The sequence below is a fragment of the Lontra canadensis genome, unplaced genomic scaffold (genome assembly GCF_010015895.1).
Source record: "Lontra canadensis isolate GAN:19392208 unplaced genomic scaffold, GSC_riverotter_1.0 scaffold94, whole genome shotgun sequence".
NCBI classification, from domain to species: Eukaryota; Metazoa; Chordata; class Mammalia; order Carnivora; family Mustelidae; genus Lontra; species Lontra canadensis.
In genome coordinates, this window is record NW_022631088.1 from 3,892,049 (window position 1) to 3,912,659 (window position 20,611).

General features: G+C 42.1%; 1 protein-coding gene across 2 annotated transcripts in view; it reads left to right on the plus strand.

The window, feature by feature from the left end:
- PDE8A (phosphodiesterase 8A) overlaps positions 1-16,190 on the plus strand; it is a 145,515-nt gene extending 129,325 nt beyond the window's left edge. The window contains exons 21-22 of one of the 2 annotated variants that reach the window (XM_032836978.1): positions 15,166-15,295; positions 15,844-16,190. In XM_032836978.1, the coding sequence (XP_032692869.1) occupies positions 15,166-15,295; positions 15,844-15,950 (237 nt within the window). In that variant the 3' untranslated portion in view covers positions 15,951-16,190. Of the gene's footprint in view, positions 1-7,942; positions 7,975-15,165; positions 15,296-15,843 lie in introns of those variants that run through there. The other variant, XM_032836979.1, reaches the window with a different exon arrangement.
- The last annotated feature ends 4,421 nt before the right edge of the window (positions 16,191-20,611 follow it).

A 20,611-nucleotide genomic window follows, 5' to 3' on the forward strand; every position in this document is an offset into this window, starting at 1 on the left:
GATGCCCATATCAAGACACACAGTAATTAAAATGCCACGAAGTAGTGATCTTCAGAGCATTTTTACAGCAGCAAAAGAAAACTGTTACATAAAAGGGAACCCCCGAAAGGCTACCAGTTGATTTCTCAGCAGAAAGTTTGTAGGCCCCAAGGGTGTGGCATGATACATTCATAGTGCTGAAAGGGAAAAAACCTGCAACCGAGAATATGCAGCAAGGCTTTTATTCAGAATAGAAGCAGAGGTAAAGACTTTCCCAGACCCACAAAAGAATTCATCACCGTTAAAGCAGCCCTACAAGAAACGCAAAAGGGGATTCCTTGAGTGGAAAGGAAAGACCATAAGCAGGAGTCAGAAGAGTAGGAAACACAAGAGCAGTAATATTGAGTGTATCTATAAAAATCCATCAATGGATTCCACACAATAAAAGGATATTTAGCGTGACAACATCTACCTAAAATTTGGGGACAAGAGGAATAAAAATTTAGTGCTTTTAGAAGGGGTTCAAACTTAAGCGACCATTAACTTAATAAAGAATTCTGTATGCATAAGGTGTTATATATAACCTAATGGTAACGACAAATCAGAAACTTGTAATAGGCAAAAAAAAAAAAGTAAAGCCAATTAATGTGAGAGAACAAGGGAAGGAAGGAACAGAAAAACTGCAAAACAACAAAATGGCCATGAATGCATACCTATCAACAATTATTTTGAATGTAAATGTACTAAACAATGAGAAGACATAGGGTGGCAGATTAGATAAAAAATTAAGACCCATCTATATGCTGCCTCCAGCAGATTTATTTCAGACCTAAAGATATGCAGACAGAGTAAAGAGATGGAAAAGCATTTATCATGCAAATAGGTGTGAACAGAAAGCCAGGGTAGCAATACTTGTATAAGACAAAATAGACTTTAAACCAAAAGACTGTAACAAGAAACAGAAGGACAGTACATAGTCATAAAGGAAACAATCCAACAAGCTATAACAATTTTAACTATTTGCGCACCAAACTGTGGGAATGTAAAGCAGCTAATTAACAAATGTAAAGGAAATAATCAATGGTAATACAGCAATAGTAGAGGACTTGACCGTGCACTTAGAGCAGTGATCCATCATCCACACACAAAATCAGCAATAAAACAATGGCTGTAAATGACACATTAGACCAGGCAGATCCATGACCAATATATCCAGAACATTCCATCCATGTTCAGGTGCACATGGAACATTCTCCAGGATAGATCACATATTAGACCAAAAACTCAGAAAGAATTGAAATAAAACCGTGCATCTTTTTCCAACCCACAAAGCAATGACACTAGAAGTCAATCTCAGGAGAAACTCCAGGAAAGAACAAATACGCCGAGGTTGACTGACACGCTACTGAACAATGACTGGGCCAACCAGGAAATCAAAGAGGAAATAACAATACACGGAGACAAATGAAAGTGAAACACAATGGGCCAAAATCTGCTCTAGGAGGAAAGTTTGTAGCAATACAGCCTGCCTCAGGAACCAAGAAAAATCTCAACCTAACCTTACCTCTGAAGGAGCAAGAGAAAGAAAAAACAAAACCCCAAACCAGCAGAAGAAAGGAAATAATAAAGATTAGAGCAGAAACAAACAAAATAGAAACAAAAAACAATAAAACCTATCAATGAAATCAGGTCTTTGAAGATCAACAACCCATTAGCCAGGCTCATTAAAGAGAGAGGGGGTGTCTGGCGGCTCACCCTACTGCGTGGCTGCCTTCAGCTCAGGTCACGATCTCTGGGGTCCTAGGATGGAGCCCCGCGTCACGCTCCCTGCTCGGCGGGGAGTCTGATTCTCCCTCTGCCTCCCCTCTCTACCAACTTATTTTCTCTCTCTCTCAAAAAAAGAGAGGACGTAAAATCAGAAATAAAAGTAATACCAACCAATGCCACAGATCCATAATATACATAGTATAAAGCATTATGAGACTCTTAGGAAAAATTACATGCTGACAGATTGGACAATCTAGAAAAAAAATAGGTAAGTTCCTAGACACACATAACCTTCCATGACTAAACCAGGAAAAATAGAAAATTTAAACAGACCAATGGCCAGCAATTAAATTGAATTCTGAAGAAACAGAAGTCCAGGTCCAGACAGCTTCACAGGTGAATTCTACCAAACATTTCAAGAACAAATACCCATTCTCCCCAGACTATTCCAAAAATAGAAGAGGAAAGAAAGCAACTCATTCTTTGAGGCCAGCATTACCCTGATACCAAAACTAGATAAAGACACTACAAAGAAAAAGAACTGTAGGTCAGTATCTCAATGAACATAGATGTAAAAACCCTCAACAAAATATTAGCAAGTGAAATCTAACAATATATTAAAAAATTAATTTACCACCATCAAGTAGGACTTATTCCTGGGATGTAAGGGTGGTTCCATATTTGCAAATCAATCAGTGTGATATATCACGTCCAAAAGAGAAAAGATAAAAACCATATGATCATTTCAGTAGATGCAGAAAAAGCATTCACCAAAGCACATCCATTCATGATTAAAATCCCTTTGCAAAGGTTTAGAGGGAACAAACCTCAACTTAATAAGGCCATATATGAAAACTCCACAGCTGGGGCGCCTGGGTGGTACAGTTGGTAAAGCGTCCAACTCTTGGTTTGGGCTTAGGTCGTGATCTCAGGGTCGTGAGATCAAACCCCACCTCAGGGCTCTGCACTGAGCACTAAGTCTACTGGAGAGTCTCTCCCCCTCTGCCTCTCTCAGATAAGTAAATCTTAAAAAACACACACACACACAGCTAACTTCATACTCAGTGGTGAAAAACTGAAAGCTTTTCCCCTAAGATCAGGAACAAGACAAGGGTGTCCACTCTGACCACTTTAATTCGACATAACCAGAAGTCCTAGCCACAGCAAACAGACAAGAAGAAAAAATAAAAGGCATCCAGATTGGTGGGAAATAAAAACTTCTACAATTTTTATTTCACAATAAATAAATAAAACTTTCACTATCTGCAGACGACATTATATTACATACGGAAAACCCTTAGGACTCCACCAAGGGGGCCTGGGTAGCTCAGGTCATGACGCCAGGGTCCTGGGATCAAGGCTGCTTCTCCCTCTCCTCCCCACTCATGCTCTCTTGCTATCTCTGTCTCTCTCTAAAATAAGTAAGTAAAATCTTTTTAAAAAGACTCCACTAAGGGCGCATGGGTGGCTCAGTTGCCTAAGCATCTGCCTTTGGCTCAGGTCATGATCCTGTGGTCCTAGGATCGATGTGGTCCCCGCCTCAGGCTGCTTGCTCAGTGGGGAGTCTGCGTCTCCCTCTGACCCTCTCCCCTTCTTGTGCTTTCTCTCTCTCTCTCAAATAAATAAAATCTTTATTTAAAAAAACTAGAATTCAGTAAGGTCACTGGATACAAAGTCAATGTACAGAAATCTGTTGTGATTCTGTACCCTAATAGTGAAGGAGCAAAAGGAGAAATTAAGAAAATATTATTTACAATTGCATGAAAAGTAATAAAATACCAGGAACAAAGTTAACCAAGGAGATGAGAAACCTGTATTCGGAAGGCTACAGAACACTGATGAAAGAAACTGAAAATAACACAAATGAGGAAGTATTCCATGCTCTTGCGTATAGAAACTATTGTTACAATGTCCACATACCCAAAGCAATCCACGGTCTTAATGCAGCCCCTATCAAAATACCAGCAGCATCACTCACAGAACTAGACAAATAAGCCTACAATGTGTATGGAACCATAAAATACCCTGAGTAGCCAAAGCAGTCTTGAAAAGGAAGAACAAAACTGGGAGATATCACAACCCCAGATTTCAAGATAGACTTTGAAACAGTGTAGTACTTGGACAAAAACAGACCCATAGATCAGTAGAACAGAATTGAGAACCCAGAAATAGACCCACAACTACACAGTCAATCTTCAACAAAGGAGGCAAGAATAAGCAATGGGAAAAAGTCTCTTCGATAATTAGTGCTGGGAAAAAAGACCACTACGTGCAAGAGAATTCAATTAGACCACTGCTTAAACTACACACCAAAATAAACTCGGAAGAGCTTAAAGACCTAAATGTGAGAGTTAAAGCCATAAAAATCCTAGAAGAGAGTCCAGGCAGTAATTTCTCTGACATCAGCTATTAACATTCTTCTAGATATATGTCCTATGAAACAAGCAAAATATACTATTTGGACTAAAAATTAAAAGCTTCCACACAGCAAACAATAAAAGACAACCTATGGAATGGGAGAGACTATTTGCAAATGACCTCCCATAAAGGGTTAATATCCAAAATATATTAAAAAGCCGTACAGCTCAACACCAAGGAAAAAACTAATCCAATTTAAAAATGGGCAGAAGACACGAATGAGCATTTCTCCAAAGACCTATAGATGACCGAGAGACACAGAAGAGATTCTCAGCATGACTCATCAGGGAAATGCAAGTCAGAACTACAGGGAGACATCACCTCACACCTGTCAGATCGGCCAAAATGAAGAACACGGCAAGTGTTGGTGAGGCTGTGGAGCAAAGGGAACTCTCCTGCGCTGTGGGTGGGAACGCAAACTGGTGCCGCCCTTGTGGAGAACAGGGTGGAGGCCCCTCAGAAAATTACAAACAGAACTACCATAGAATCCAGTCGTTCCGGTACTGGGTATTTACCCAAAAAAATCAAAGACTCTAATTTGAAAAGATAAATCCACTTCTCAGTTTACTGCAGCATTATTTACAATAACCAAAATATGGAAGCAACTCAAGCGCCCATCAGTACATGAATGGATAAAGTAGTACACACACACACACTATGTATATATAATGGAGTAATACTTAGCCTTAAAAAAGAATGAAATCTTGGGGCACCTGGGTGGCTCCGTTGGTTAAGGATCTGCCTTCCGCGCAGGTCATGATCTCAGGGTCCTGGGATCGAGCCCCACGTCAGGCTCCCTGCTCAGCTGGGACCCTGCTTCTCCGTCTTCCTCTGCCTCTCTGCCTACTTATGATCTCTCCGTCAAAATAAATAAACAAAATCTTAAAAAAAAAAAAAAGAAACCTTGCCATCTGTGATAACATGGATGGACCTTGAGGGCATTATCTTAAAATAAATCAGAGAAAGACAAGTACTATGATCTCACTTAAGTTTGGAATCTTAAAAACAAAGCTCATAAATACAACAGATTATTTGTTGCCAGGGCGAGCGTGTGTGAAATGGATGGAAGGAGTCAAAAGGTACAAGCTTCCAGCTATAAAATCAGTAAGTCATGAGGATACAATGTACAGTGTGGCCGCTATAGTTAACCCTGTATTGTATATTTGAAGTTGCTGAGAGAGTAGATCTTCATAGTTCTTATCACAAGAAAAAAATTCTGCATGTGTGCAGGATATGGACTTACTGTGCTGAGCATTTCACCATATGAACAAGGACGGAGTCATGTATGTCAGTTATACCGCAGTTAAAAAAGGAAAAACATGGGCGGCTCAGTCAGTTAAGCATCCGACTCTTGATCTCAGGTCTTGATATCAGGGTCATGAGTTCAAGCCCCTTAAAAAAAGAAAAAAACACTTTATAAAACAGTAAATACATAAATATATATATATGTAATTATATATATTTACCATTTATATTTTAATTATATATTATATATAATATAAAATGGTAACTACAGGTATTTTTTTCTCTTAATTTCTCTAAATACATAGGACTATTTTCAGCAAAAGTTATAAGACTGCGTTGTAGAGTATGTATAAAGGATGGGGCAAAAGGAAAAGTACATGAGTGCAAGGTTTTTACACCTTTACATGAAGCGCTAGTTATATGAATTAGCTCTAGACTGAAAAGTCACGGATACATAGGGTAATCCTTAGAGCAACTTGTGTTGTTTAAAAGTTAGACATTATAATGGAATGCTAAGATATATTAAAATAGACAAAAGTGGCAGGAAGGAGAAACAGGAACAAACAAGGGGAAAAAAGGTAAAATGGGAGCTCTACCACTAATGACATCAAGACTTAACATTAAATGTTAGTGGACTAAACGCTAATTAAATACGAGATCATCAGGTTGGATTTTTTTTTAAACCAACTACATGCAGTCCACAAAAGACACAAAATATAAGGAACAGATACATACAAAGACAGAAATGGATGGAGAAAGATTTATCACGCAAGTTGTAAATATAAAAAAAAGACTGGAGTGGCTACATTGATCTCAAACGTCAAGATAGAAAATGTTACGAGAGAGAAACTGGGCCCTTCAGAATGATAAAGGGTCAGTTCTGTAGGAGAACACAGTAATCATAGACGTGCGTACACTTGATAACACACCTCATAAATGAAGCCAAACCGACAGAGAAGTAGCCAATTTTACAGTCATGTGTGGATATTTTAATGCCCTCTTTCGGTAACTGATGGGACGTCCAGATTGAAATACTGGTAAGAACAGACAATCCAGACACTATCCGTCACCTTACCGGAGTTAAACTAAGTTCACTACACCTTACGTGGCAGAACATCTACTAAACACATCATATGCTGGGGACACAGAAATTATTCAGTAAATTTAAAAGACATGAAATCATACAGAATATATTCTGTAGCTATGGCAGAATGAAATCAGAATTCAGTAATAACGTATCTAGGAAAATGCCAAATATTTCTAAATTGAACGACACACTTCTTAATAATCATTGGGTCAGATAACAAAACAGTCCCATTTACAAATGCACTAAAAACAACATCTAGGAATAAATTTAACTGAAGAGGTGAAAGACCTGTGGTCTGGAAACTATACAACACTGGTGAAAGAAATTCAAGATGACACAAAGAAACGGAAAGACACTCCATGCTCATGAATTAGAACAAATATTGTTAAAATGTCTGTACTACCCAAAACAATCCACAGATTAAAGGCAATCCCCATCCCATTATCAATAGCATTTTTCATAGAACCAGAACCACCAACCCTAAAATTCGTATGGACCCACAAAAGATCCTGACTAGCCAAAGCAGGCTTGAAAAAGGAAGAACTGAAGATGTCATGGTTCTAAATTTCAAGTTCTAGTACAAAGTGGTAGTAATTAAAACAGAATGGTATTGCAGTTAAAAGGACACATAGATCAATGGAAGAGAGCAGAAAACCCAGAAGTCAGTTACTCTTCAAATGATTGAAGATACAATGGGACAAAGTCTCTAACAAAAGTTGTTGGGAAAACTGGACAGCCACAAGCCAAAGAATGAAACTGGACCACTTTTCTTCACTATACACAAAAAATAAAACTCAAAATGAATTAGAGACCTAAATGTGAGACCTGAAACCATCAAAAACCTTGAAGAGAGCACATGCAGTAATCCGACATCATCCATAGAAATATTTTCCTAGCTATGTCTCCTGAGGCATTAAAATAAAATGTTTCTACACAGAAAAGGAAACAGTAAGAGTAAAAGGCAACCTACAGAATGGGAGAAGATATTTGCAAATGACATATCTGACAAAGGGTTAGAATCCAAAATACATAAAAATCTGATACAACTCAATACCCCAAAAATCAAATAATGCAGTTTGAAAATGGCCAGAAGACATGAATAGACATTTCTCCAGAGATGACATAGAGACATGGCCAGGGCACAGGAGAAGAGGCTCAACGTCACACATCACCAGGGAAATGCAGATCAAACCTCACCCCTGTCAGAATGGCTGAGATCAGAACACAAGAAACCACAAACGTCGGTGAGGGAGTGAAGGACAAGGGTGCCTCGTGCACGTGCGTGCACATGCGCACTGGTGTGGGCTCTGCAGAGAACAGTCCGAGGGCCCGCAAAAAAATGAAGAACAGAACTTCTTCCCAATCCAGGAGTTGCACTACTGGATATTTACCCTTAAAACACAAAAACGCTGATTTAACAGGATACTTGCACCTCTGTGTTTGTAGCAGCATTCTCTACAGTAGCCGAACGATGGAAGCAGCCCAGGTGTCCGTCGACAGATGTCTGGATAAAGAAGATGTGGTGCACACAATGGAATATTACTCAGCCATAAGAAATGAAATCTTACCATTTGCAACAGTATGGAAAGAGCTAGAGAGTATAGTGCTGAGTAAAATAAACCGGTCAGATAAAGACAGATACCATATGTCTCACTCATAGGTGGAATTTAAGAAACGAATGAGCACAGTGGAAAAAAAAGAGTGAGAGACAAACCAAGAAACAGACACTTGACTATAGAGAACAAACTGATGGTTAGCAAAGGGGAGGCGGTGGGGGAAATAGGGGGTTGAGGATTAAAGACTACACTTATATGATGACAAAAATAAAATGAAAATAGAGAAGAAAACCCCTAAAGTTAATGACTGAGATTTCACTTTAAGAAACCAGAAAAGACAAAGCATATAAGAGATAATATTTAAGAGCAAAAAATGAGAAAATGGAGAAAAATTAACACAGCCAAAAGTTGATTGAGAAAATTAGTAAGATTTTCCAATATCTAACTAGAATTATCAAGAAAAAAGAACACTAATTACCAATATTAGTAATGAAAGAGGTATTATCATAATAAATCCTACAGATATTAGAAGTATAATTTTTTAAGGTACCAACAAATTTGACAACTTAAATGCCTTAAAAACTACAGTTTACCCAAATCAACAAAACAACCACCTGAGAAGTCCTGTATTAAATTATTTATCAAAATTTACTCTGAAAGATTTTCCCACAAAGTAAATTCTAGGCCCAAATGGTTTCACTGAGGAATTCTATCAAATATTTAAGGAAGAAATAATACCAGTCTTATAAAATTGTATCAAAAGATAGAGGCAGGGGCAGGGAGGGTACCTGGCTATCTCACTCAGTAGAGCATGCAACTCTCGAGCCTCAGAGTCATGAGTTCAAGTCCCACATTGGGTGTGGCATCTACTTTAAAAAAAAAGAGGAGGAGGTAGAAACACTTCCCAACTCATTTTATGAAGCCATTATCATTCTGATATCTAAATCTGATAAAAAAACAATACCGGAGCAAATTATAGTCTATTGTCTTCATGAACATAGATGCAGAGATACTTAACTGAATAGTATATAAAGAAGATACTATCTTATCATAAATTAGAGGTTTTTTCCCCCAAGAATGCAAGGTCAGTTTAATAACAGAAAAATCAAGAATTATAATCCCCATCCCCAATTAAAAGAAAAGAGAAAAAACATGATTATTTCAGTAGCTACAGAAAAATCATTTGATGAAATTCAACATTCATTCATCAAAAAACACACTTAGCAAGCCAGGAATAGAAGGGAACTTACTTTAAAAGGGACGTCTACAAAAACTTACATCTGACATTATATTTAATGGTAAAATATTGAATACATTCTCAAGACTGGAAACAAGGGAAGGGTACCACCACTGTTGAACCTTGAATTGGCTGTCCTAGTCATTGCAATAAAGAGGAAAAAAGTACAAAGAAGATAATTTTTTTTCATCTTTGCAGATGACATGGTTTTTTATATGGAAAGCTCCAAGGAGTGTACAAAATGATAGCATTCACAAGGATTTTATTTAGCAAGGCCCTAAGACAGAAGGTCCTAAGACACAAAAATACATAGTATTTCTGTACTAGCCAAAACCAACTGGAAAATTAAAAACCTAATCCTATTTACATAGCTATAAAAAAAATCCAGGAACAAATTAATAAAAAGAAGTCTAGTCCTTTACACTGAAAACCACAAAATATTGCTGAGAGATTAAAGAAACACTTGAACATCTGCAGAGGTGTACCAGTTCTCCGGACTTCCAAGGCTTCCAAGGCTCGCTTCCTTCCAAGGCTCACTGTTGTTAAGGTACAGTTTTCTCTGAATTGATGTGTACATCAGTGCAGTTACAGTCAAAATCCCAGCGGGGTGGTTTTGTTGTTGGGGGAGGGAGGTGGCTAGGAGTTCTGGGTTTTTTTGTTTTTTGGGTTTTTTTTTTGTAGAAATTGACAAATGGATTTCAGAATGTATATGGAAAGGTGAAGGACCATGAAAAAGCAAAGCAAACTTGAAAAAAGTTGGAAAATTCACACTATTTGTCTTTAGAACTTAAAATAATCACGCAGGTGCGGTGCTCGCATAAGGAGGTCAGGTACATGGATGGAGGAGAATACAGAGGTCTCAGAAGTAGACCACATCCACATAATCAGCATGGAAAGGAAAATGGTTTTCAGCAAGTGGTATCCGAATACTTAGATCTTTCTACCCAACAAAAGAACCACAACTTCTACCTCATACCGGAGGAATATTGTTTCACAGTGGATCGTGGATCTAAATATAAAACCTCAAACCGTAAAGCTTTTGAAGAAAAACACAGAAGAATATCCTAATTTGGTCATTTAGAAATGGACACATATTTTGTAGTTACAGAAAACCACCACCATAAAAAGAAAATTTGGGAAAAGAGAATCAGAATTCTGGAATTGTGCTCATCTGCACACAGCAAACCCCTGTAGGAAAATACCCACAAGTCCCGGCCAACGGCTAAGTCAGGATGTATGAGAAATGACCGCTCATTAATAAAAAGACAAACCATCATTTAAAATGGCCAAGTATTTTAACAGACGCGTCACAAAGGGAGATGTACGAACAGTCAAGAAGCTTATGAGAAGTGCTGAACATCATTAGTCATCAGGGAAACAGATGCTAGAACCACAGGGAAAACCACTACACCCACTAGGGTGTCCGGAAGTTTCAAAGACTGACAACACCGAGCTCCTAAGGATGTGGGGCACCTGGGATTCATCATCAGTAACAGGTGTACAAATGCTACAACCTCCTTGGAAGCAGTTCAGCAGGAGGTGTCTGTGTGGGTGCGCGCATGTGGTAAAACACACATAAGATTTAACATTTTCAATGGTCATGTGTTTTGTTTTCCTTCACTGTTCTAATGTGGTGTATCACCTCAGCTGATTTTAGATGCTGAGCCATCCTTGCATTACTGGACTCTACCGCATTTAGTCATGGCGTATGATCCTTTCCTGTGCTGCTGGATTCTGTTTGCTATTTTGCTGAGGATTTTTCTATCAGATATTGGTCTGTGGTTTTCTTGCTATGTCTTTGCCAAGCTTTGGTACTGGTAATGGTCTCCTTCTCAGTTGAACTAGGAAGTGTCCTCTTCTCAATTTTTTGGAAGAGTTTAAGGAGGATTGGTGTTAATTCTGTTTAAGAGTTTGGTAGAATTCACCAGTGAAGCTATCTAGTTCGGGGTTTTTCTTTGTTGGGAGGTTTTTCATTAGTGGGCTGAACGTCCTTACTAGTTACAGGTCTACTCAGCTTCTCATTCCTTCATAATTGAGTCTTAGTAGGTTGTAGGTTTCAAAGAATGTTAATTTCATCTACGTTATCCATTTTGTTGCAGTACAACTATTTACAATATCCCCTTACAGTCTTTTTATTTCTGTAAAATGGGTAGTTATGTCCCCCTTTTTTCCCTTGTTATTTTGTCCCACTTATACTTCTGATTTTAGTAATTTGAACCTTTTTTTCCCTTAGTCTGTCTAGTAAAGAATTTTCAGTTGTGTTGTAATCTTTTGAGAGGCCTGGCTTTTGGTTTTGTTGATTTTCTGTTTTTCTTTTCTCTGTTTTACTTACCTGCTCTAGCTTGTGATTTCTTTACTTCTGCAGGCTTTGAGTTTAGTATAATCTTTTTTAAGTAAGGTGTAAAATTAGTTGTTGAATTGAGAGTTTTCTTTTTAATGTAGGTACTTATAGCCATAAATTTCCCTGTCAGCCCTACTTATATCTCATCCCATAACTTTCTAGATGTTGTGTTTTCATTTCCATTTGCTTCAAGGTATTTTATCATTTTCCTTGTGATTTCTTCTTTGGCCCCTTGGTCAAGAGTATTTGATTCCCACATATTTGTGAATTTTCCAGGTTACTTCCTATTGATTTCCAGTTGCATTCCAAGTAGAATAAGTACTTTGTATTAAGATTAATCTTTGTACAGATTATTCTAATCTTTAAAATATTTATTAAGGCTTGTTTTGTGGCTGAACCTACATTTTATCTTGGAGAATGTTCCACTTACATTTGAGAAAAATTACGTATCCAAAGTGTTGCTAGATGAATGTTCTCTTAATGGGAGGTCCCATCAGTTTGTATTATTCGAGTCCTCGATCCCTTATTGATCTGTTTTATCCATTATCAAAAGCGCGGTATTGAAGTCTTCAACTATTATTGTAGGAGTATCTGTTTCTCCCTCCAGCTCCGTCCGTGTTTTCTTCCTGTAGTTTGGACTCTGATGTTTGGTGTAGATAGGCTTACAATTGTTGCATCTTCTTGGTAAATTAACCTGTTTTTTCAATATATAATATCTTTCTCTGTTTTTGACTTAAAAATCTATTTTGTCTGATAGCAGCATAACTCTTCAGCTCCCTATTGGTTTTTTCTTGGAATATCTTTTTCCATCCTTTCAACCTACTTGTGTCTTGATATCTGATAGAAAGCCTTTGGTAGACAGAATATAGTTGGGTCAGGTTTTTGTCCATCCTGCCAGCTATGCCTTTTGATTGGGGAGTTTAAACCACTTACATTTAAAATAATTACTGTTGAAGAAGGACTGACTTTTGCCATTTGTTTTCTTGATGTCTTACAGCTTTTTGGCTTTCTTTTTTTTTTTTTGTCTTTCCTGTTCCCCATGACTGCCTGCCCTTGTGTTTGATTTTTTTTGTAGTGATACCTTTGCTTTCCTCACTTCCTTCTATGTGTAAGTATTCTGGATTTTTGCAGTTAGCATGGTACAAACAGTATCTTAAAGTGAAGCAATTTGTTTTAAATTGATACCAACTTCAGTCATACATACGAACTCTTGTACATCTGTCCCCCACCCTACTTTGATGTCATAGGTTGATATATTGCTGTATTACGTATCCATTAATGGGGGGGATTCTTATGCGTGTCTTTTAAATCCTGTAGAAAAATAGTGGAACCGGGGGCACCTGAGTGGCTTGGTTGGGCAGCTGCCTTCAGCGCGGGTCATGATCCTGGAGTCCCGGGATCAAGTCCCACACCAGGCTTCCTACTCAGCCAGGAGTCTGCTTCTCCCTCTGACCTTCTCCCCTCTCATGCTCTCTCCCTCTCACACTAATAAATACGTAAAATCTTTTTAAAAGAATGAAAAAGAAAATAGTGGAATTACAAACCAAAATTATAGTAATACTGCTTTGTATGCCTGTGCATTTGCCTATGTGTTTACCTTTACTGGAGCCTGTTAGATCTTCATAGGACCCGGAGTTACTGTCCGGCTTCTTCACTCTCTCCAGCATTTTCTGTAAGCCAGACCCAGTACTAATCTGTCCTCTCCACTTGTTATCTGGAAGCGCCTGCGTTTCCATCTCGTTTTTGAAGAACAGCTTTGCCTGATAAGGAATTCTCAGTTGATGACAGGTCTGTCTGCTTCACGTCATTTCTTTCCCTGCCCACAGGCGTCCCAGGCTTCTCCTGAGAAGTCGGCTCAGCATCTTTCGGAGAATTTCTCCTAACAAGTCATTTTTCTCTTGCTGCTGTTAAGATTCTTTGTTTCTGGCTGACAGTTCGGCTATAACGTGTAGCGATGAGGTTCTGCGGGCTTTTATCTGGAGTTGTCTGGCTTCTTGGTGTCGCAGGTGTAGGCCTTCCTTCACGTGGTGGCAGTTTGGGGCTGTTGCTTCTGATGGCCGCTGCTGCGACTGTCTTGGCTGGACTCTGATAATGCATGTATCGATCCATTTGATAATGTCCCCAAAGTCCCTCAGACTCTTGTCACTTCCCTTCATGTCTTTTCGCTTTCTTCTCCTCAGACTCAAGAACTTCAAATGCGCTCTTCTGACCTGTCGTTGTTCTCCCCGCCCCCCCGCCCCCTGCTCACAGCTGCTGTTGGATCTCTCCCGTGGATTTTTCAAATCTATCTTTGCATTTTTTAGCTTCCAGAATTTATTTAGGTGCTTTTTATAACTTCTTTCTCTTTGTTGCTATTCTTATGTGGCATACATCATTTTCCTAATTTCCTTTAGTCCTTGGTCATGGTTTCCTTTAGCTCTTTGAGCAGATGTAAATGGTTGTTTTAAAGTGAGCAGCGCTTCAAGGGAGCAGGCCGGGGCCTGGGACCCGTTCCGAGGGTAAGAGTGGCAGCGGGTGGGGACCAGCTCCCCGGCCTGAGAGGAGTTTTCCTTGGGTCTTGCTGAATCTGGGACCAGTCCTCCCCTGAGCCCAGCCCCCGCCGCAGCCCGGCCAAGCCCCTTCCCACGGCCCCCTGGTGTCCCTCCCCGGTGCTCTCCTTCCTCGCCTCCCCTGGGCCACCTGCACCCCCAGCCCGGCGAGCTGCTCAGATGGTCGGGAAGGATGATCTGGTGCCAGAGCCAGGAGGATGTCCCCTCCAGATGGCTCCCCAGGACCCCAGCACCTTCAGTCACCACCCGCCTCATGGTTCCTTTTGGGCAGCCCACCGAGCTGGTGCCCACCTTACTTGCCCCTCGCGTCCCCTGCCCCTCGCGTGACCGGGGACCTTCAGGGGCTCCAGGAAGCCGTCCTGCGTCCCTGCGGACATCCCCTCACCGTTTTCTCCAGGACGCTGTGGTGAAAGCAAGACCTTCGTTTAGAAAAGGAGCTCCCTTATCTCTTTCAAGATAAAATTAAGATCCTGGGGGGAAAGGCGGGCTTACTTTCATTTTTTTGCAAATCTCTGGAATCCTAAAGACGGTCTGGAAGAGTCTGACACAAACGTGCTCATCTGAGTTGTTTCTTCACCTCAGGGTCCCGGGGGGTTCAGAACTTTTTCAAATAAACAACTGACCTGAGGGGAGCAGCAGCCCCTCTATCCTTCCTTGTGAGGGCGGCTTCTCTCCCAGTGCCGCGGCCCTGGCTCCGGGCTGCACGGAAGCCCCACCGGGGAGGCGGCTGGTGTGCGCGGGGCAGCCCCCGCCGTGTGCACCTGCTGCACTGGCCTCTGGCGCTCATGGAGCCGCTTCGGCAAGGAGCTTCCTGGGGTCAGGAAGGAGAGCTGGGCAGGGGATCTGCCGGCCGCGGGCTCCCACTCCGGGACCCCTGCTCTCTGGCTCGAGCCCTGGTCCCCGCTCCCCACGAGTTCTGGGGCCGCTCCTCAGGGAGCGGAGCCAGACACTGGAGTCTCCTAATTCGGGTTTTTTCTGCTTTCCAGACGGATGAGGAGAAGCGGCAGGACTTACCCGTGGTGATGCCGGTTTTTGACAGAAACACCTGCAGCATCCCCAAGTCCCAGATTTCCTTCATCGACTACTTCATCACGGACATGTTTGATGCTTGGGACGGTAAGAGCTCCGCGGCCGGCGCCCTCCACAGGCGCCCGGGCCCATGGCGTGGCTGGCCCTGGAATGGGTGTGGGGCTTAGTCTCTCAAGGAGGACAGAGGAAGAGAACCATGTCTTCCCCGAGGACCCCGGAGGCCTGGGTGCTCTTCCCGCCCCTCCCCTGCTCAGGGCTGCAGCCCGGCGAGGACGGGATGCTGGGGGGAGGAGATGGCCTAAGAGCAGCAGGTGCTGAGTCGGAGGCGTGAGGGAGGTGGGGGGGATTGGTGGGGGGTGGTGGGGAGCCGGACAGGGCCATGGGTCGGGGGCTCCACTGCCTTCCTAACCGCCCCGCCACCGGAGCTGATGAAAGGCTCCAGCAGATTCCGGCCCCTCTGAGGCTCCGGCCCCTCTGAGGCCCCTCCAGGTGTGGGCGGAGCGGCTGGGCTGAGGCCGGGAGCTGAGCGGGGTGACGCACCTGCCCGATGCCCCCGGCCCCCTCCGCAGTGCCGCCCCTTAGCCCAAAGTCCCCTGAGGCTGGGAAGGAGACCACATCCCTGTCCTTTTCTCCAGCCTTTGTAGACCTGCCTGAGTTAATGCAGCATCTTGACAACAACTTTAAATACTGGAAAGGACTGGACGAAATGAAGCTGCGGAGCCTCCGGCCGCCCCCCGAGTAGCACGCAGCACCGCCCGGGCCCCGGAGCTTTGGCCCTCGGCTCGTTCGGAATTCCTGAGGCAGCCAGAGGCCCCGGGCCCTTGCAGTATTAGGCCGAACAGTGCCAGGTCTGCAGAGCCCGTGAGAGCACCTGGGGCCGTCGGCGACCTTCTGTAGCCACCATGCAGTGCCGTGGCCACCAAGTGCGACCCGGTCCGCCCTGTGGGGCCTGCAGCAGGGGCTCTTCGGACAGTCCCCGGAGAGCCGGTGGCGCGGACTTTCCTCCGCGAGCTCAGAGGGACCCTCTCCAAAGGACGGGGAGGGGTTTTCTGCCGGTGACGGAGAATGTCCTGTTGCACACCCTGTCTCCACCCGTGTCCAGCACTTACGAGCCGCACCCGGCACTCGGAGCTTGAGGCCCTCCCCCCCGCCGAGAAGGTGCAGTCGCCGGCCGGGAGCACTACTGAAGGTGACTGCACTCTCACACTGAGCAGCGACTGAAAAACACAGAAGAAATTTTGAAGCTGATTATTAAGTACAAAGAAATTTTGAAGTTGATTAATATCAGTTATTAAAATGTTTTATTTATTTTATTAGAAGTTCAATATTTTCTATGAATTCTGAAATACTTCAAAGCCAAAGCCAACCTTAAACGCCATGACCAAATTTACATGATTCATATTCATTAAATATGTATTACTTGGTGTACAGACTTATTTTCATAATGCAAATTAAAACTATAAAATGACACCTTTTTACTGCACTACAGAAATATTTGTGTATGTTAGACTCTTTTCTGATTGATGCTCATTGGGAAAAGCGGTCTTGGGGGAGAGCCTGAGTCTGAAGCCCTCAAGGAGAGCAGCTCCTCTGTACAGAAAGCAGAGCCCTGGGACTCTCTGGTCATCTGATCGGCTTTGCAGGTGACTCCCCAAAGTCAGCGAAATTAAGACCTAACACTTTTTCCCTAAAATTTTATAATTGAATTCCCATAAATCTGCCTTATTTTATAGTACATTTCTACAAGATATTCCCTATGAAAGAACAAAAATGGAGTATTTAGTGAACTGACATTTTATACCAATCTGTTTTCATCTGAAGTGGGAGTCTTTGATTCCAGAAATTTATAAAAGGTTCTGTATCTTCACATTTTGAGTAAGTGTAGTACCGTAAAAAATGACACAGGATGACAATGTCAAAATGCTTGTTGTTTCATTTTAAAGTTGTATTTTTTTCCCGGACAAAAATGAAATTAAACTATTTGTTTTTAAGAAATCATGTGTCACCTTTTCTTTGGAGTCTGATTATACTTAAAATAAGACACCTTTATATTACAGAGAAGATTAATCGTTAAATGACTTTTTCAGGGTCACAAAAGGACAGATGAATATGTTGAAAACTTCTCACCACTTGGTTCCCACTCAAAGCTGTCGGGGCTGGCGCCTCAGAAGTCCCTTTACAGACCCCTTTTCCCATGTGAAGACATCTGACCTAGGTTGGTAACTGGGGACAGAGGTGGGAGAGCGCCCTCTCCTCTCCTCCCCTCTAGGCGCCGGGAAAGAAAAGGGAATGACTTCCCTGAGCAACTCAACCATCAGGAAGTAGAGAGAGCAGTGCATGCGACACCGCCCGAACTCCACCATGACCTGAAAGAGACTAAGAGAAATGTGCCTAACGTGTTTCAAGGGAGAAAAGCAGCAATGGAAACCATAAGGTAAACCAAGGTAATTTTAAAAATAGGTAGATTTGAGAAAGAACCTAACGGACATTCTAGATAGGAAGAATATAGTCATTGAAATAAACAGAAAACTTCACAGATTTACCAGAAGGCCAGACACAACTGAAGAGAGAAGTAGCACATTGGAAGACTTGGAAGTTACAACCCAGCACAGAGGTTTTAAATTAAAGCAAAATTAAAATACGAAAGGTTAAGTGAAATGCTTCAAAATACATCTGAATTAGATCAGTGGGAGAGGCACTAACTAAAGAAAGCCTGAGAGTCCCTCAGACTTAAAGGGTGCTCTGAACCCCAAGTACGACAAGCAAAATCCATCTACACAACACAGTGCGGAGCTCCAAGAGGAAAACCTCACAGTCGTGAGAAAAGACGGAGCACTTATAAGGGAACTAGTGTTAGACTACTGTCATTCTTTGGCCATCAGGGCCAGAAGACTTAGGAATAACCTCTTCGAAGTATGGAAGGAAACTGTCAGCCTAGAATCACATACTGAACTAAACTATTGCTCAAGAGTGAGGTGGTGGAGTACAGACAATTTTAGACACGTACGCAGCTCTTCGTAAACAGACCCCATGGGAAGAAATGCTGAAAGACTTCTCTCAAATGAGTCCAGAAAGAGCTGGCTTATGAAAGCAACAGTAAACAAAGAAACTGGTAAACATCTGGGAAAGGCTAAGTAAATACGTCAAGTGGGGCAGAAATAAAAGTGATGTATAATCAGGAGGGGCAGGTATGCAGCAGGCTAAGTTAAGTGTTGCGGAGGACCAAGGAGATGTTTATTACAGACTTTCAATATGATTACCTGGAAGTTAAGGGAAATTGTCAAAGGAATAAAAGAATATGGGATTTTAAAAGTGCTAAAAGGAAAGCTAAGTGAAGAAATAAAATGTAACGGGGCAAATCTGGGTGGCTCAGTCGGTTGAACGTCAGACTCGGTTTCGGCTCAGGTTGTGAGATCAAGCCCTGTATCAGGCTCTGCGCTCAGCAGAGTCTGCCTGAGAGTCTCTCTCCCCCTGCCTTGCGTGCTCTCGCACACGATCTCAAATCTTTTTAAAAAAGAAAATGTAACTAACGCAACCTCTAAGAGATAAATGGAAAAATAAACTGTGAATAAGACAGAGACAGAAATAAGCACAAGCACACAGCATCTACATCACACTAGACTAAAGATCCACGGCACTGGTAGTACCATGAGAGGAAACCTACAGGAGTAACAAATTCATAAGCAAAATATAGAAAGAATGCCTAGAAATCAAGAAGGGCAAAAAATCAAGGTATTTTAGACCCTTCCGATTAACAAGTTTTTAGCATCTGACAATACCAAGTCAAGTGTTGATGAGGGGATGAGAAAATGCGAACTTTCAAACTTCTGTGTAGGAGGTTAAGAACCACAACAGAAAGCAATTTGGAAATACCCACTGAAGTTTCTCAATTCAGCAGTTTTACTTCCAGATCCCAGAGAAATTTGCCCATGTGCACAAAAAGATATATTTAAGGATCTTCACACTCGGATTTTGTCACAGTGAAAAAGTAGCAACCATCTTAATGTCCTTAGTAGGAGAATGGATGAAGAGATCATGACTTCATACCCAGACCATGCTGTATTGTTGTAGACACTTTCTCCTCATGGTCCCTGCCTCTTGGGATCCACAACTTCGGGACAGACTTAGTAGTTTGCTTCTAACCAATAACGTATGGCAAAAATGGTGGTGTGCCACTTTTAAGATGTGGCTAACAAAAGACAATGCTTTCCTAGGGCTGCCCTAAAAAGTGACCACACATGGGTAGCTTAAAACAGCAGCAAGTTGTTTTCTCATAGTTCTGGGGATCCGAAATCTGCAATCAAGCAGTTGACAAGGTGGTTCCTTATGTAGGTTCTAAAGGGGGAACCATCCCATGCCTTTCTCCTAGCTCTTGGTAATTGCCAGCAACCCTTAGCATTCCTTGGCTCATAGATGCCTCCTTCTAATTTCTGCCTCCATTTTCACGTGGCCTCTGTGTATCAGGGTGACCTCTCCTCAGAAGGATACCAGTCACTTAGAGCCCACCCCGATTTCAAAAATTTCATCTCACAATCTGAGATGAAATGACTCTATTTCCAAGTAAGGCCACATCCTGGGATTCTAGGGGATCTGAGTTTTGGTGAATACTTCAACCCATTACAGACAGTGATATCCATCTTGGGCACACGCTCTTGTTCTTTCTTGCTTGCTCTAAAGAGGCAAGCTACTCTGTTGTGAGCTGCTCCATGGAGAAGTCCACATGGCAAGGAAGTGAGGGTATCCTCCAGCCCACAGCCGCGATGGAAGAGAGTCGTGCTGCTAGCAAACACACAAGTGGGCTGGAAACAGATTCTGCCACAGTCGAGTCTTTGGATGGGACCACAGTCCAGCAGACACCTTGATGACAGCCTCAGGAGAGACCCTGAGCCCGACAACCCAGCTAAAGATCCACACTTGGATCGTACCCACAGAACTCGAGTACTAAATGTTTTAAGCCAGCCAAGTTTACCGTAAATGATTGCACACTAACAAGTAACGAATCCATGTACTGTGTACAGCAGTAAAAATAAAGGAGAGCTAGAGATGTCAACTGGGAAAAAGCTTAAGATCAATACGAACGAAAAGGCTACATTTTAATAGGACACCAGTCACTTCAATTTTTTGAATACCCAAGACAGTACACTGTTGTTCATGGAAAAAGTCATGGTGGGAGCATTAAAATGTCAGGGCAGTTTACAAATACTCTGAGTTAGCTTGTGCAACACTAAGGTCTCAGTGTCCACACACGGTAGAGAGCCAAAAGCTTTCCCACCAAACTCCCTCACGCCTGCATTTCCGTATCTAATTTAGGATCACCGGTCAGATGCAACTGCACAAGATTCTGGGTTTAGAAGTGAGTCAGAAGGGAGAGAAGCACATGGAGGCCTACGTTTTGCGTGTCAG